Here is a 17,141-nt window from a genome sequence, read left to right on the forward strand (position 1 = left end):
ACAAAATCTCATTAACGCTTGTTTAACAATTAACCCCCTTATCTGTATTGGAAAGGAGAAAACCGGCCCTGAGGGGCTTAAGTATCGTAACGTACCATAATATTTCCGTATGTTATATAATATTATATAAGAAAATCAACAACAAATAGATACTGTCATTACTGACTATAGAAACCGCGTTTACTGCGCAGTATTTACAAAGATGTGTACCACGGAAAAAGCGAAAATAAAACGTTGTAAGTGTAAGAAAAAAGGGAGATTAACGATAGATGGGTCTGATGCATATTTTCAGCTTGAGAACCCGGATGAACATCCTCAGGAAACAAAGGTAATTATTATTTATTTTCATATCTGTAAAATCGTTAGTCTTAAATTTCTGACGCAATATCGTACGATCGCGATGTATTTAAATAATAGGAACTCGGACATGGAATATATCTATGGTTGGAAATAGAGGATATTGAATGATTGTAGCCTAGATTTAATACTTAATTTATTAAACGAGTTGAATAAAATCTAATTTTACCCCAACTATGTGATAAAACTGCAATCGGAACATTATAGATAATAACTATCCGAAGTTTGACAGAAAGATTCGAGAAGATGCGATATGATAATACTGTTTATTTTATTACTAAGTATATCTATATTTATTTAAATTCTCACCTAACAGAAATTACAAAATTAATCTTGTGACGTAAAAATATTCAATATTATCGTTTTAAGAAGTTCGGCACGTTAACGTAAATTATATGACGTCATTTTCGCAAACGGTTTGTTTTCTTTGAAAATGAATGTAATCTATGAAAAAGAATCTCAACAAAAATACTGTTACAACACACAAATATCTACTGTATATATTTCATTAGGCGCATTGTACATGTACTTAACTATACAACATTTCATACAAAACAACTAATCGATGTTACGTCACAAATTTAACGTAACGTAACATTGCGGGAAACCCAACATTGGAGAAAAAACATTGATGGTTTTGAAATATGGTAAGTCAAATACAAGCTGTCCCCACTGAAGACCAAAGACCAAGGCTTTGATGAAATTGTTGGGAGAAACCTATATTCAGACGAATATTCGCGAAGACAACGGGGGCTCATTTTCAGCTGAACTAGAACTAACATTTAGATCTTTTATGTTCACACTACCTTTACAAATTACAGTAATATTTTTCTAATCACATACTTTAAATGCTATCATATTGTCCATACACAGTTATCATGATTATTCGTTTATATTTTAACTACAGGCACTGGATAAAGAAAAGAATGGACGGGTGCTCGAGAAAACAGTATTTGTACTGACGTCTGTTGGCATTATATTGCTGACCCACGGGATCACATGGGCTCAATGGATCCTCCCTATAACGTTTGCTACGCTAACCCCCTTGCTAGTGGGCATCAAGACATTTTGTTATTGGTATGCTTTACTTAAATGATTGCGTTGACACGTGGTTACATAATAAACATAAAGGGGAGCGGTTTACTAGTGGTTAAGGTATCTGCCTCTCAACCCAGGGATCATGGGTTCGAGCCCTAATCGGGTCACGACCATGTTCCTTCATATTACACCAGTACTGGTTGTTTCCAGGAAGCGGTCTCGAAAGTGATCAATAGAAGTTGCAAGAATTTGTTTTGCAATCTGTCTTAAATGAATATGTTTAAACCAAACGTAATAAACAAAATACCATAATATCTATTTTTTTTTTGTTGATGATAGGCCTATGGGCTAACTTGCAGCCATCAGATAAAATGATGCAGCGTTTTAGAGAGAAAAAAGAAGGAAAGGATTTGGTGCATCACGATGTATATAAAAACAGATTAATGAATAGTTTGTAAGATGATTGTGAAGGACATATTTAAACAACTTAGCAAACTTTTGTAAATATATATGTCTGTTTACATTTATAAACACTTGATGTTGAATTAAAATACATTTTGTACTAACATTGTTTCAGGAAGAATAAATGGCAGTATTTCATGGTGGACTTCTGCTATTTTGCAAACACGTTAACGCTGGTATATCTGTGGTAAGTTCAAGTTATTATACCTTTAGCTTGTTGGCGGCCTTACTATCAGTTCAGACCAAGATATGCCGGTACATACGTGCCGTCTGATCATGGTCTGCATTGTTTGCTACTCAGTGACATTTGAAATTTTCATATAAGATTATCATTATTTTAGTTTTAACAAGTAAATGGTAAAAACACACACAAGGGACACGTCTTAATCTGCTTCATATCTGGATTTATGATAATATGCCGCGTGTAATAAAGTACTTATAGGGAATACATGTAATATTTATAGAACCCTGACATTACTTTAAGAAGCACGCCGATATGGCATCTATTAGTGCGCCGTTATGACATCTGTTAGTGCGCTGATATGACAAATATTATTGTACCGATATGACATCTATTAGTGCGTCGATATGACAACAACTATTATTGCACCGATATGACATAAATTAGTGGGCCGATATTACATCTATTAGTGTGCCGATATGACATCTATTAGTGTGCCGATTTTACATCTATTATTGCACCGATATGACATCTATTAGTGTGCCGATATGACATCTATATTATTGCCGATATGACATCTATTAGTGCGCCGATATTACATCTATTAATGTGCCGATATGACTTCTATTAGTGCACCGGTATGGCATATATTAGTGTGCCGACATGACATCTATATTATTGCCGATATGGCATCTAGTAGTGTGCCGATATGGCATCTATTAGTGCGCCGATATGACATCTATATTATTGCCGAGATGATATCTATTATTGTACCGATATGGCATCTATTATTGCACCGATATGACATCTATCAGTGCGCCCATATGACATATTACATTTGAACAAGATCTTATTTGATTTCTTCACATGGTATGTTTCTATTTTGTAGGTTACCGGATGCAGGCGGAGAGCTGTTTCGTGTTGTGTTTGCTCTAGCTAACGGACCGGTGCTGGTTGCGGCTGCCGTTTACCGAAACTCCTTGGTGTACCACAATCATGACAAAATCACATCTTGTTACATCCATTTCCTGCCAGCTTTGCTGACTTTCTGGTAAGTACAGTTATTGTTACCGTGACTTTGTTCTGTCTGTTCAGTAAATTTTAGTTGAAGTGTGCGATTTGGATCTGAGATTATATAGAAATTCTCTAACCTCAAACTAAGATCTGAGGTATTTCATTGGTCATAAACTGCCGCAGAAAGTACACCGACCAATGGAAATCCTGAGAGGTCAGGTTTCGCAAAAAACGATTGCTTTTCGGGCGTTTGGCGTCACCAAAGGTATCTTGGAAGAGATTAATATGTATGAGACAATTGGTCCGACGTTAAAATGTTTTGACAAATACGATATCTTTTTTAACATCAGTGATATTATCTAAATCAACCTGATACTGACAATAAGTTGCCCGATGAAGCTCTTTAGCTCTACAACTTAGAGAAATTGACTTTTGGTCCGTATTTATTGATCACTATAGCGAATGTCGAAACGAAAAACAGTTATTTGGAATCATTGTAATCTAAAATAAAGATGTATCTATTTTATAGCATCAGATGGTTTCCAGAATCCACCTCACAATTTTGGGTAAAAGACTTTATCACCGATGACTCAGACTTTGACGTGGTTTGGTTGTACGCAGTACCCCTTGCGTCCTTCTTTGTGCATTCTGTAAGTTCGATTTTTCTGTTGAAAATAGTACATGTAGTAGAATATTATTAGATTATCATGAAAATGAATCCTTTAAATATGTTTTATTAGTTAGATAGATTCTTTTATTTCCTGCAGAATGTATCAATTTCTTCACTAACTTAGCTTAATCTAGACATAAACATAACTTTCTTTTAAAAGTATACCTGATAAAAATTGCCACACTCTTTTTTACATATTTTTGAATACATGTATGTTGTTAGTTAATTCACATGTTTTAAAATGTATGTGTACACGTTCTTACAGTTTCTCTGGTATAATTACAGGCACTTTACTGTTTGATAATTAACGTAGTGATGAGACCACGTGAGCCATACGTCACTAGTTACAGCTACCTTGCTGAAAAATACAACAATTTAAAGTGTATAGATGGTAAATGGTAAGGACACATTACTTACACATTGCTGCTAAATCAGTCATTAATCACACATAACATTTAAATCATTTCTTAAATCTTGATTATTTTTTTACTTTTCTCAAAATCTTAGTACTTTTCCTACGTTTGATTTTCTTGAAACATTTTCGCAGCTTTAATCTATTGAATTTCTTACACGCACCTGCCCAGCTTCCATTTTACCGGACTGTCTGTTTTCGAAATATCAGGAACGAAAATTAAAGTAAGCCAGCCAACAGTGTAGAACTTGGTCACACTGCATGGATGTGCATACCCATTTTGTTTTAGACTGGTGGCAAAGGCTTTTTGCTTATTGCGTTTCCCACCATTGACAACTTTCTCAAAAGGGTTATCTTAAGAGGATATCTTGGTATATTTCTTGTATGAATTTTACCAGGACTAATTCAAGGTTTGTATAAAATCCATTTTGAGTCAAACATTCTCTTACAGTAATCATAACTATAGTGTGTTCAATGTGATAAAATATAATTTATTTATTTTCAGGGGTCAAGGGTTAGTATACTACGGGATGAACTGGCTGTTTTGTTTGACATCTCTACTACCCGCTGTCCTGGCTTACAGCTATTTTTCCGTGCATTGTACTCTGATAGCGCTCGTGTTTCTGGTTGTTCTGTGGAACGGGGCCAGTTATTATGTGCACGTGTTTAGTGAAAGAGGATTCAACGTATCGGAATAGACTTTCTGAAAGTGATTGTTGAAAGTGAATGTTGTCATTGTTGAAACAATGGAATAGACATTTTGAACGTCAATGTTGTTATTGCACTAAAGCTTTAGAAAGGCGAGTATTGACAGGCAGTGACGTCATTGCAGAATCAATTAAATAAAGCTTCAGGTGGGCAGTGACGTCATTGCTGAATCAACTGAAAGAAGCCTCTGACGGACAGTGGCGTCATTGCTGAATCGGTTGAATAAAGCTTTAAGTGGGCAGTGTCGACAGTGCTGAAACAATTAAATAAAGCTTTTGACGGTTAGCGTAGTCACTGTTGAATGAAATGGATGAAGCTTCTAATGAATGTCGTCGGCATTGCTGAAGGTTTCAAATAAAAGCTGATGTCAAATATGAGACTAACTAGTGTTGGACTTAGGTTGCGATGCCGTCTCAGACAGTGATGAATATTGAAGTTATGCAGATAGACAAACGTACATATGCTTTAAAAACTATGTTAAACAAATGTTCACATTATAAGATGTACTCGTACAATACTGAAAATGCACATGAATATATGTCACATATATTCATGTGCATTTTCAGTATTGTACGAGTACATCTTGTTCATACTGTGTTTATATTGCTGTAAAAAGAAGTTTAGTTAAACAAAAAGTGTTCTTTTCTGTTCTTATTAATATGAAAATCTCCGACTGGCAAAATTTTGTCAGATGAGCTATTCTGTCCTACAATATGTTATCTTATTGTGTCAATCTATGAGTGGTGAAATGAAACATAAAATATACATGTTTATGAAAAATATACATGTATGATCACCTTGTTACTTTTAACAAAGTATCAAAGTTATTCAACGCATCTAAAATATTTTAATAAAATGCGCCCTCGACAATTTTTCAACTTATATTTTAAAGCAGCATCCCTGCCAGAGTCATTAAAACTAAACAGTAAAATATGGTCAAAGTGTAAAAAAGAGAAGTGCTTTACACATTGCAGGCGGTGCTTAAAATCTACGAAAATTATCAGAATTAGGTCAGAATTTGCAGAAAAAGCTCTTACTGTAAACATTAATACCTTTCTGAAAATCTACTTTTTTCTCAACTTGATTTTCTTGAACAGTTTGACATGGAGCTTTAAAAGATTAGAGACGAAAGCCATTCGCAACATATTTATGAATATAACAACACAAAGATGAGAAGGCACTCTAAAACAAAAACAGCAACATTATTAAGAACAACTAAACTATAATGTTGTCATCAGTGAACATAAATTTATGTTCTGTCTGAGTTGTTCCCCTTTGTCCACATATACAGTACGTCTTCTGCTCCTTTTCCAATATAATTGGCGTCCGCGCCGAAGCGCGGCGCCTTTTATGGAATGAAATCAGATTTTGTGAAAGGGCGACAGCAACTTCTCGAGCCTTTTATAGTTGTTCATAATAAAAGCCGATCATTCCGATCGGTATGAGGGTGCTTGATTATTAATTAGTCGCGATATGTACAATGAATAGCGAACTGGAGAATTTCGCAATGCAAACATTTTCATATGAAATCACCTTTTCCGTCAATAAATCGCGCTCTTCGGAATATTTTTATTTTTATCATTTTGTTGAATATACGTGTTTCAAAGAAATTTCTCTTTATCCGTAACGAAATATTTATGCATGCCTTCCCTAAAGTAATCAAAGTGCTGCAGCACTGAATGCGACGGACATGCAACCGAGAAGACATTAAGGCTGTTTTTAGGGGGAAAAAACAACACAAAAGATACAACAGAGAAAATTTGTTCCATACAAGTTCGAGATTTGTAGATCAATATATTTTATGTGTCCCAATCTGATATAATTCAGATTTTCTACTTTCAAGCATTTAAATACTGAATGAAATTTATGCCTAAAAACTCTGGTCAATCTTGTAAACCTTATCGATTTATTCCAAGAAATGATATGTAAATAGAAAAAAACTGTCAACGAAATATTTCTAAAATAAAACCATGCAAATAAACTTCAAGCATAATACATAATACATGTGATAATGTGAATTGCTTCGTGTTATATCATAATGGGCATATAGACAATAAAATATAAGTCATTTGTATTTTTATTTCTCTTGGATATGTCTCATTAAAAATATTTTTGGTTAAAATCATCAGCAATTAATGGTGTATTTTTAAGATTTTTTTTATTTACAAGGTAAAGATGTAGATGCCAGAGCACATCGTTTTTATTTTAATTAAAATGTCACTTAAGCACTACAGTGTTAAGTTGTCCTTTTCAATTTCACACTAAATTCCTTTTTCATCTTGTTTGCTTCTTCCAATTGTATAGAATTTCTAAAAGTATTGCATGTAAGCAAAGTAAGTATCCGGTGGTTTATAACATGTATAATGTGTACTCCCGAAAGTCAGCACAGGTGATGCAGAATCTATTTTTAGAATAGCGAAGGTTAACTCATATCGTGACCTAGAAAAAATGTAAACAAAACACAAGAATCGGAAGTAGAACTGATATTATAACTTCCTTCAATAAAGATTATTAATGAAAGACTACATGGTGGTAAAGTGTTGAAAAAATCTCTTGTTACATGCATTTTCAAAAAAGTAACCATTGTACTGTATCTAAACTATTAATAACTTAAACCCGCGGTATGAGTCACGAAAATAGTTCTTCTTTTATTCATTCGCGAGTTATTCTAGAGTCACGAAAAACTTTGATTTGTTAATAATAATGTTTTGTTTAATGTAGAAATATTTATTTCCTACCAATAATTTCTTGGAACTCAGAGCTAACACCTTAATTATAGTATAATTTGATGTCCTACTTTTTCGACAGCGGTAAATCGTTTCGGCAGTAATTTGCATATTGCGCAATAATACTACGGAACTACAACGTTTTTATCAATCATATACGTTCAAATTCTATCTTGGATAACTTAATTTGAAATTGAAAAGGCTAAATATGGAAGATTTTAAGATATCCCGAGAAAGTATGGGAGTTTTAAAGGATCAAATTCATATTTGCAGCCTCATGTTTGATTTAGTCTGCTCATGAGATATAATGAAAGGCGCAAAACCTCTCACGCCCTCGGTCATGTCCTTAATGACATATAATGCGTTAATAGGGAATTTAGAGCTTTCTAAATGCTTATCACCCAGTCTCTAGCACACCGACTGGCATTTCATTCACATTTCACTGTTATTCCAGTCCTTCTTAGATAAGACAACAGCGTTGAATGTTATATAATTTGTTATTAAGTAGAAAAAAGTTAAAGAACTGTGGTATTTTACCTTCCATAGAAAATACTAAAAACATAAAAACAAAGATCAACGAGGAAGAGCGGCCTCAAATGAACGCACCCCTACCCTACTCCCCTCCACCAACAAAAACCAGCAACAAGAGCGAGGCGTTATAATCATCAATTCGATAAAAGTAATCATAGAATAAGAAAACCGACAAAGACATTAAAGAAGGCAATTAATTAAAAGGCAAATCATAGAGATAAGGGTGCAGAGAAAAAGACCAGACCAGAGGGTTGGGGATGGGGGCCAAATCGGGGGGGGGGGGGACAAAAAGATCTATGGGACAGTGGATTCTGGCTGTTGACGATAACTAGAAATGTGTCCATAGGACACGGGTGCCCCCACCGCGCCACTGTTCTGTCAATCTTATGACTGTAGGTCAAATAATTTTTGAAAACTAAAAATCTTTTACTAAGTAAAGGGCAAGAACTTAAAAAATACTGAATAAATCCACAAGCAAACGCCAAGGTGCATAAGTACACATGCTGACCAACATTCTTGTAAACTTTCAGGCCTACATGTGAAATACTTTTTGAGCTATGCATGAACAAGTTGGAAATTGCAAATTTATACTACTGTAAGTCAAGGGCAATAACTCTAACAAAACTGAAAAAAATCCACATGCAAAGTCCCAGGTGCATAGCTTCACAGTGATGTGAATCATTATTCCTGTAATTTAGTGATGTTGATCATTATTCCTGTAAAGTTGGTTGATTCTAACTCAAGCACTCAAGGAACAAATAACAACCTAATGATACAGTTTTTAATAAGTCAAGGGAAATAACTCTACAAATACTGGATAAATCCACAAGCGAAACCCCAGGTGCAAAACTAAATATGCTGAGCAACCTTCAACCTATGTCAAATCCTTTTTGAGTTACATGCGACACAAGTTGAAAATTTCAAAAAATTTCTAAGTCAAGGGCAATAACTCTAAAAATACTAAATAAATCCAGACGAAAATACCCATGTGCACAACAACACATGCTGATCAACATTCCTGTAAAGTTTCATGACTCTAGGTCAAATACTTTTGGAGTTACATGCGACACAAGTTGAAAATTGCAAAATTTTACTAAGTCAAGGGCAATAACTCTAAAAATACTAAAAATATCCAGTAAAAAATACCCAGGTGCACAACTACACATGCTGATCAACATTCCTGTAAAGTTTCATGACTTTAGGTCAAATACTTTTTGAGTTACATGCGACACAAGTTGAAAATTGCAAAATTTTACGAAGTCAAGGGCAATAACTTCTAAAAATACTAAAAATATCCAGACGAAAATACCCAGGTGCACAACTACACATGCTGATCAACATTCCTGTAAAGTTTCATGACTCTAGGTCAAATACTTTTTGAGTTACATGCGACACAAGTTGAAAATTGCAAAATTTTACTAAGTCAAGGGCAATAACTCTAAAAATACTAAAAATATCCAGACGAAAATACCCAGGTGCACAACTACACATGCTGATCAACATTCCTGTAAAGTTTCATGACTCTAGGTCAAATACTTTTTGAGTTACATGCGACACAAGTTGAAAATTGCAAAATTTTACTAAGTCAAGGGCAATAACTCTAAAAATACTAAAAATATCCAGACGAAAATACCCAGGTGCACAACTACACATGCTGATCAACATTCCTGTAAAGTTTCATGACTCTAGGTCAAATACTTTTTGAGTTACATGCGACACAAGTTGAAAATTGCAAAATTTTACTAAGTCAAGGGCAATAACTCTAAAAATACTAAAAATATCCAGACGAAAATACCCAGGTGCACAACTACACATGCTGATCAACATTCCTGTAAAGTTTCATGACTCTAGGTCAAATACTTTTTGAGTTACATGCGACACAAGTTGAAAATTGCAAAATTTTACTAAGTCAAGGGCAATAACTCTAAAAATACTAAAAATATCCAGACGAAAATACCCAGGTGCACAACTACACATGCTGATCAACATTCCTGTAAAGTTTCATGACTCTAGGTCAAATACTTTTTGAGTTACGTGCGACACAAAAGAGAACGGACGGACGGACGGACGGACGGACGGACAAGGGTAAATCTAAATGCCCGCCACTAAAGTGGGGGCACAAAAAAAAACAAAAAGGGACACAACAAGTGTCACCACAATTACTATGTAGCAATCAAGAAGACATATACATCTCCTAAGAGGGCATGGAGGGGCGCCGTCTTGGAACGATCAGCAGCAAAAGCACAGCTTTCTAACAGTCTTCTTTAGCTTCCATTATCATTTCGGCAATAAGAACGCCTACAGTTTAAGTAATTTTATATGGACAATTTAATTATTTCAATTCCTGCTCTACTCTTGCCAGGTCCTAATTAAGCATAATGGTTGTAGACATAACTCGACACTAACTCACATATTTTTTGGCAATATCTTAATTATCTTCGTGCATATTTAAAATATTGACTCACCTTAAAGTTCAGGTCAAAGACTTTACGATACACTACTAAATGTATTAATGGAAATAGAAACAGGTATTTATTTTGGTCCTAAAATGCGGTATTCAAAACATGGTCTTTTTATCCCCAAAACAGTACATTGATTTTCATGTCAAAAATAGTTGGAAGGTCAGTATCAATAATTATTGTTATATTTTATGTTTTATCTTTTTTCTTATTTTTTTAATTTTTATTATTATTTTTTTTTTAGTCAGTGGCCTGTGGTCAAGACAATTCTATCTACCTTATGGTATTTTAGAAGAAAGAACGTTTTGGAACAGTTTATATATACAAAAAGTCGAGTTATTTTATTTGACATATGACTACATTAAAAAGTTTACTAAATCTAAAGATATCATAATTAAGAGTCTGTCCTGCTCCTATATATCTAGGTGACAATCATGTACTTATTTGTTGAGTTATCTCTCCAACCAGTATAACATGTTGTAAATCCATGTTTACGACATTCTAAATAATGTTTGCCGTTTCTTAAAGATCCTGTAACTAATTTTTATAGTTTATATCATAAATATAATGCTAAAATGAAGATTTATCAATATTTTAAGTTCCAAAAATCATTACATTTTATTTGTAAAGATATAACCGAATTTACATTTCATGTTAATAAAGGGAAGTAATCAGAAATTTATTTTCTATAAAGTCGAAGTCTAAGTTTTCAATTAGAAATGAATGCATATATTTTAATGATTACATATACAGTAATGTCGACAAATATTTGCAGAACATATTTAACATATTCTTCGATGTTTGAAGATTGTTTTAGTAACTATATACAAATTATAAAATTTCACTTACGTGTGGTAACAACCTTAATTACAACATACAGGAATATAGGTACTGTATGTACATGTATTCGTATCAGTAATACATGTGCGAGTCAGTGAACAAAATCTTAATATTTATGTAGAAGTCTTGCTAATATGTTACAAAATAATAGCTAAGCACCATTTTTTCTCATTATTCCTTCAACATGTTCAAACTGGGACAAAAAATAGTTTTAGCCAGTGCAAATAATACGCTGTCGTAATACAACATACGTGTTCTTCTTACACTGCCGTGCTTACTACTGCACGCACAATAAACGTTACACGCGTACAGTGTTATTGGGTTGGTAAAGAATCGAGAATCTCGCTCTGCCGAGAGTTTGAAAATTAAAATGGCGGCCGCTCGTCGGTCTATGCTGGAACAGAATTCTCCTTCCCAGAATGACCCTGGTAGAGAACTTTTTGAAGCTTGTAGAAATGGAGATTTAAACAAAGTGAAAAAGCTTGTAAATACACACAATGTTAACTCTAAAGACACAGCAGGGAGGAAATCATCGCCGTTACATTTCGCTGCGGGTGAGTGTTTTGTTTTGTAGTCACGCTTCGCTGCCTTCACTTGATTAACGCTAATCGTTTTATTATATGTTGATGCTTTGTTCAAATAAGGTGTTAACGTACTACAATAACAGTCTGCAGTTATATTACTGGTATTAAAATGAGTGAATTTTGTTGAATAATTATTCTTTCGTCCTCGAAATTTTTCGAACTCTTGGCAAATAAATAAGTGGCCCATAATTTTTAAAAAGACCAACTGGTGTATCTCATTTGTCATGTATCTTTAAAGATATTTAATGCTTATCATTGTGTAAAATATTCTTATCACAGATATACATTGAAATCCTTGAAATCCTTACTGAATGTTTTAATTTGAGTAAAAAAAAGTTAAGTGTTCAAATTTTGTACTGAAAAAATACATTCCCTATTTAAGGGGTATGACTAAATACCGAATATGAATTCATATTCGCGAATATGAAGAGAATACCGAATATGAATATTACTTTCACAGGCTTCGCGAAACTGCTGAAACATTTGCCTGACATTCGGTCAGACAAACTTTCAATTCTTGTCTGACCGAAAGAACTTTTGTCTGACCGATTTTTTTTTCCCAAATATATGTATATGGTAATACCTTTGTGTTTTTTTAAAGACATAGGAACTTTTAAAGATTTGCAACACAATTTTATTCTCTTAAATAAAACATCAGTTTATCCAGATTGATTGACTCTGTCTGGAAATTTAAACATTCATGATCAAAATCATCATCATCATATGATCTTTATAAAATTTATGACACAATGTACATTTCATCTTATTTCCTTCCTCGTTAAAAACCAACCACGAGCGGCCATTTTTCCATTTACCCACAAATTTTCTCGGCATGCGCCTGGACTCGTATTTCTTTTGTTTCGCTTTTTTCCTTCATTAGATAATTTGCGTTAACTTTTTGCCTGGCGTAGCGCCAACGTAATAATTTAATAATGCAGTAACACCGACATTTTCTTCCGAGTACAAGATCATTGAAAGTTGTATGTATCTAGAATTTGATTGGACACTAAAAATGAAACGGCGAATCAAAACTCGTTTTACATTTTTTTAATTCAAGGTAGAAAACTCGGCCTTGATTGGTCTTGGATATATCCCGGTATTCGTACCGGACATAAGGTCCGGAACTCGGAAAAAAATATCGGACCGGCCTAATTTTTGTCGGACATGTCCGACGGTCCGGCAACTTTCGCGAAGCCTGCTTTCATAAAATTTTGGCTTAGGGTCTAATATTATACCATAGCAGGGCTTCAGATAAGATGCGTATACGCGTAAATTACGCATGGAAATAACACGTTTACGCGTTCAAAACAAAATTTAAGCGTATGAAAACGCACACAAAATTCAGGTTACGCCTTGAGCAACATTTCTTTCGCGTATAAACGTAACCGAAAGTAAACTCGGTGATTATCTTATTTTTAATTTCGTCTGAACGCTTTGCAAGCGTCTACCGGTAACTTCCTGTAGTTCCGACCATCATCGGTTGTTATCATATGTATAGTATGGTGGTGGAATTAACTTCGTATGAATGCTTTGCAACATGTAACGGAAACTTCCTGTAGTTCTGACTATCATCGGATGTTATCGTATGTATAGTAAGGTGGTGGAATTAACACAATACATAAACATCCGGTACAATTTCGCTGTCAAAAGTTAAAACGATTGACTCGTATTTTATGCGGAAAAAAATCAGTTAAGGTTATAATTAATGAAATAATTAGCGCTGCCACGTATGAGCAACAGAAACATGCCTCAGGTTCAGATAAAACATATGCCGTTTGGAAATGCAAGATTGTAAACCAAGGGAGTCCAAAAAGCAAAAAAAAATGATACATTTTAAGGAGTAAAAATACTCCTGCCAAATTTCAGATTTCAAGTTTTACTCATTCACAAAAAAATCAATGAGTAAATACTCAAATGTTGCCCTAAAAAATTATCTGGAGCCCTGCCATAGTGAATATTAGTTACTTGAAAAATTAAAGCATAATTAGTATACTTTATAAGCGTTGTTTTTATATGCATGTATATAGTATCAAATTAATGTTCATATTTGGTATTCTTGTCATTCTGGTATCTTTCTGGTCACAATAATTTGCAACCAATGCATTAAATTCATTTACAAGGCTCGAGCTAGTGGGCGATTCGGGCGAAATAGTCGCCGAATTCCGTCTGACTTCGCCGACATCCTACATGAAAGCGAAGATGAAGTCGCCCGGTTTTATTGATCCATTATTGAAAATTACCAACAATAACAATAACTGTGAACAACATGTTGTGTGTGTTTGCTTTTTTTACCCTCGCCGCCGGAAAAAGGGACTGTCATGCATCTCATTATTAATCCGTTTGTTTACCAACATGTCATAAAAGTCTAATTAACAGACACTCGAGGAACAATTAGACTCCGCCCACGGCGAGATTACCGATACGTGCGAGAAACCAATCGTAATTCACGTTTTAATCGAGGCGACATTATTAAACCAATCATTAAATCGCTAACATACAACTACCCGTAACAATTATTTATGATGGACGGATCAAACGTCAATTAAATTTTCACTTTGAATGATTGTCAGAATTAAGAGGACCGCCCGACATATAAATGTAACGGTAATTTTAAATGAAAGTTATGATAACCTTTTTTGTCGACGAGTTAAATTTGATAAAATTGACGGGGTATTACACTGTATTTATTAAAAATGAAGTTAAATTAAAGATCGTTACTTTTGTTATCTACTTTCATTTTCTTTACAACATAAGTGAATATGAATATAATGTCCGGCGCAAGCTTTTTAATAGTAAATCAGAAGGGAATAACTGTTAATCCACCCATGATATGATCCATGATAGGAATCAACTATGGCTTTTTTATCTTCATTTAATGCAATGGTTGCATTACATGATACTCATTCTTATAACTTGTTTCAAACTACTTTTAAGTTAAAATTGAATATTCTGTTGTAACACAAATCCAATTCAATTAATAAGATATGTACAGTGAGTCAACATAATTGCGATAACATACAACAAACATCGATAAATGAATCTCCTCACTTCTCCCTAAAGTCTCCCCACTTCTCCCTAAAGCAGCTTGAGGGAGAAGTGACTTCTCCCTAAATTTAGAACCTAGCTTGAGCCCTGATTTAATTTCATTCAATGACATGATGCAAGTATATAATATTAGTCTTTGTTTACGAAACTATCAGACAAAGTTCATTTATATCTATATAATATTCATATTCGGTATCCTCGTTCTTATTCTGTCACGAATATGAATTAAATCTTTACAGTACTGTATAGCAAGTCACAGTAACTAAATTACTTAGCAAATGTAAACTGTCATCTATGTTAAAACAAAGTTTCATTTCAAGTTATAGTTTGAAATATCTATTTATATACTCTTGTGAGCTATTTTATATACTGTTTAAATAGTAAGGTTCATGTTCGTCATTCTCGTTCATATTCGGGTAACTTTTTGGTCACAGTAATTAATTTACAACCAAAAGATCAGAATTTATTTTCTTTCATTAAAATACATATGATACAAGTAATTAATAGTCTCTGTTGACGTAAGTAATCCCATAAGAGCTGATTTTAAGAAAATAATATTCATATTCGGTACTCCCGTTCATATTCGCGAATATGAATTCATATTCGGTATTTAGTCATACCGCTATTTAAGGTCAAGGGAAGTTGGTCTTTTCATATATTTTCATATTATGACCACTTATAGTGTTACTGTATGGAGTATCTACTTTGAATGAAGCCGAACCATGTTTATTTTATATTTAAACAAAGAGGCAATATAGCCTAGTAGATATTAATATTTTCAAACATCAAATTTGAGCATAGTATATCTTTTACAGATAAATCAATGAAACAATGTGAAAACATAAAAAATGTACTCAGTTTAACAAGTTTTATTAGTAAATTATTTTTTGTAAAATTTGACAAATTGAGATAGATTGTAAACTGTAAAGAACCATTATTTTCTAACACATCAACTTATGATCAAGACATTGAAAGTTATTCCACCTTAAACAGTAAAAAAGTAACAAAAAATAGAAATATCTCTTAATAATGCCATGTACTTCATTCCCCAGAGATAAATCCATAACATACTGTGAAACAGTGTTTAGCTAGATTTTCTAAAAGGTCAGTTACTAGACCTACCCACAATAAAGTTAACTTTTGCATGTGTTTCCTTTATATTTATATTTCATATTTTTAATTTTGTTGAAAAAAGCTTTGATAAAATGAAATGATTATGTTAAATGTCACTATGTAAAATATGAAATGTTTAATAACTTTTTACATGTCTTATTACAAGACTACAAGTGATATTAACATCAGTAATTTATTAAACTGACATTATGCCCACAGATCCTAGGTACAGTATAGTGAGTAAACAAGTGAAAGGCAAATGAGTTTACATTTTGCCATAATTCCTTTCAATTTCATGATTTGCTCCATATGAATGATAAATAACTTGCATGACCCAATGAAATTTCTGTAAATATCAATCAATCTGGATTGGCTGTATTCTTTAATTTATAGACAACAACAGCAACAACTTTTATTAGCAAATATCCACAAAAACTTGCCTTTGGCTAATGGACAGAAAAAATAATTCAAATATTGATCATATATACAAACATATAAATCAATTTTACATGAAACAATATTTATCAACAAATAGACATACCAGTATATATTCATAGAAACAAGTGTAATTTGAAGCAGATTAATTTTATGTTTTCCCAATATCATCTGTTGGTCAAGCACCTTTATAACAGTTAATTAGCTCAGCTTTAAAACAACTAAAATTATTATTCACAGCATACCCAAAGTGTCCATGATTTGTTACTTTAAGCATTTTAACACTATAAATTGATAAATTTGATACTGTATATTTATGAATAATTGAAACATTCTATATTGAAGAAATTTGGCAGATACATTAAATAAACCATGATAAATGTTTAAAAAATATCCAACTATTCTCCTTTTTAACAAATGCCTGAATAGTTTTTTTTTTTTTACATAAACAGAAATGGTGTTGACGGTAGTCTAGAACAATCTTGAATTTATGGCAACTGTCAATATATAAGTAAATTTCCAAGTACTTGCAAATAGATGTGATCCGGTACTTTGCAAAAGTGGGT

At 33.3% G+C, this 17,141-nt stretch overlaps 2 protein-coding genes across 2 annotated transcripts in view; both read left to right on the top strand.

Annotated features, from left to right (window-relative positions):
* Positions 1-5,485, top strand: LOC132719979 (uncharacterized). Its single transcript, XM_060703954.1, has 7 exons — positions 1-328; positions 1,265-1,434; positions 1,973-2,044; positions 2,928-3,089; positions 3,582-3,702; positions 4,008-4,120; positions 4,640-5,485. Exons 1-7 carry the CDS (start codon positions 203-205, stop codon positions 4,830-4,832), a joined length of 957 nt encoding a protein of 318 aa, XP_060559937.1. The 5' UTR covers positions 1-202; the 3' UTR covers positions 4,833-5,485.
* Positions 5,486-11,737: 6,252 nt separating this feature from the next.
* The window catches only part of LOC132719980 (poly [ADP-ribose] polymerase tankyrase-1-like), a 36,176-nt gene continuing 30,772 nt past the window's right edge, over positions 11,738-17,141 (top strand). The window contains exon 1 of the mRNA XM_060703955.1: positions 11,738-11,952. Within this exon, the coding sequence (XP_060559938.1) occupies positions 11,769-11,952 (184 nt within the window). The 5' untranslated portion in view covers positions 11,738-11,768. The remainder of the gene's footprint in view (positions 11,953-17,141) is intronic.

Source organism: Ruditapes philippinarum, unplaced genomic scaffold (genome assembly GCF_026571515.1).
Source record: "Ruditapes philippinarum isolate M1 unplaced genomic scaffold, ASM2657151v2 ctg2520_1_1_1_1, whole genome shotgun sequence".
NCBI classification, from domain to species: Eukaryota; Metazoa; Mollusca; class Bivalvia; order Venerida; family Veneridae; genus Ruditapes; species Ruditapes philippinarum.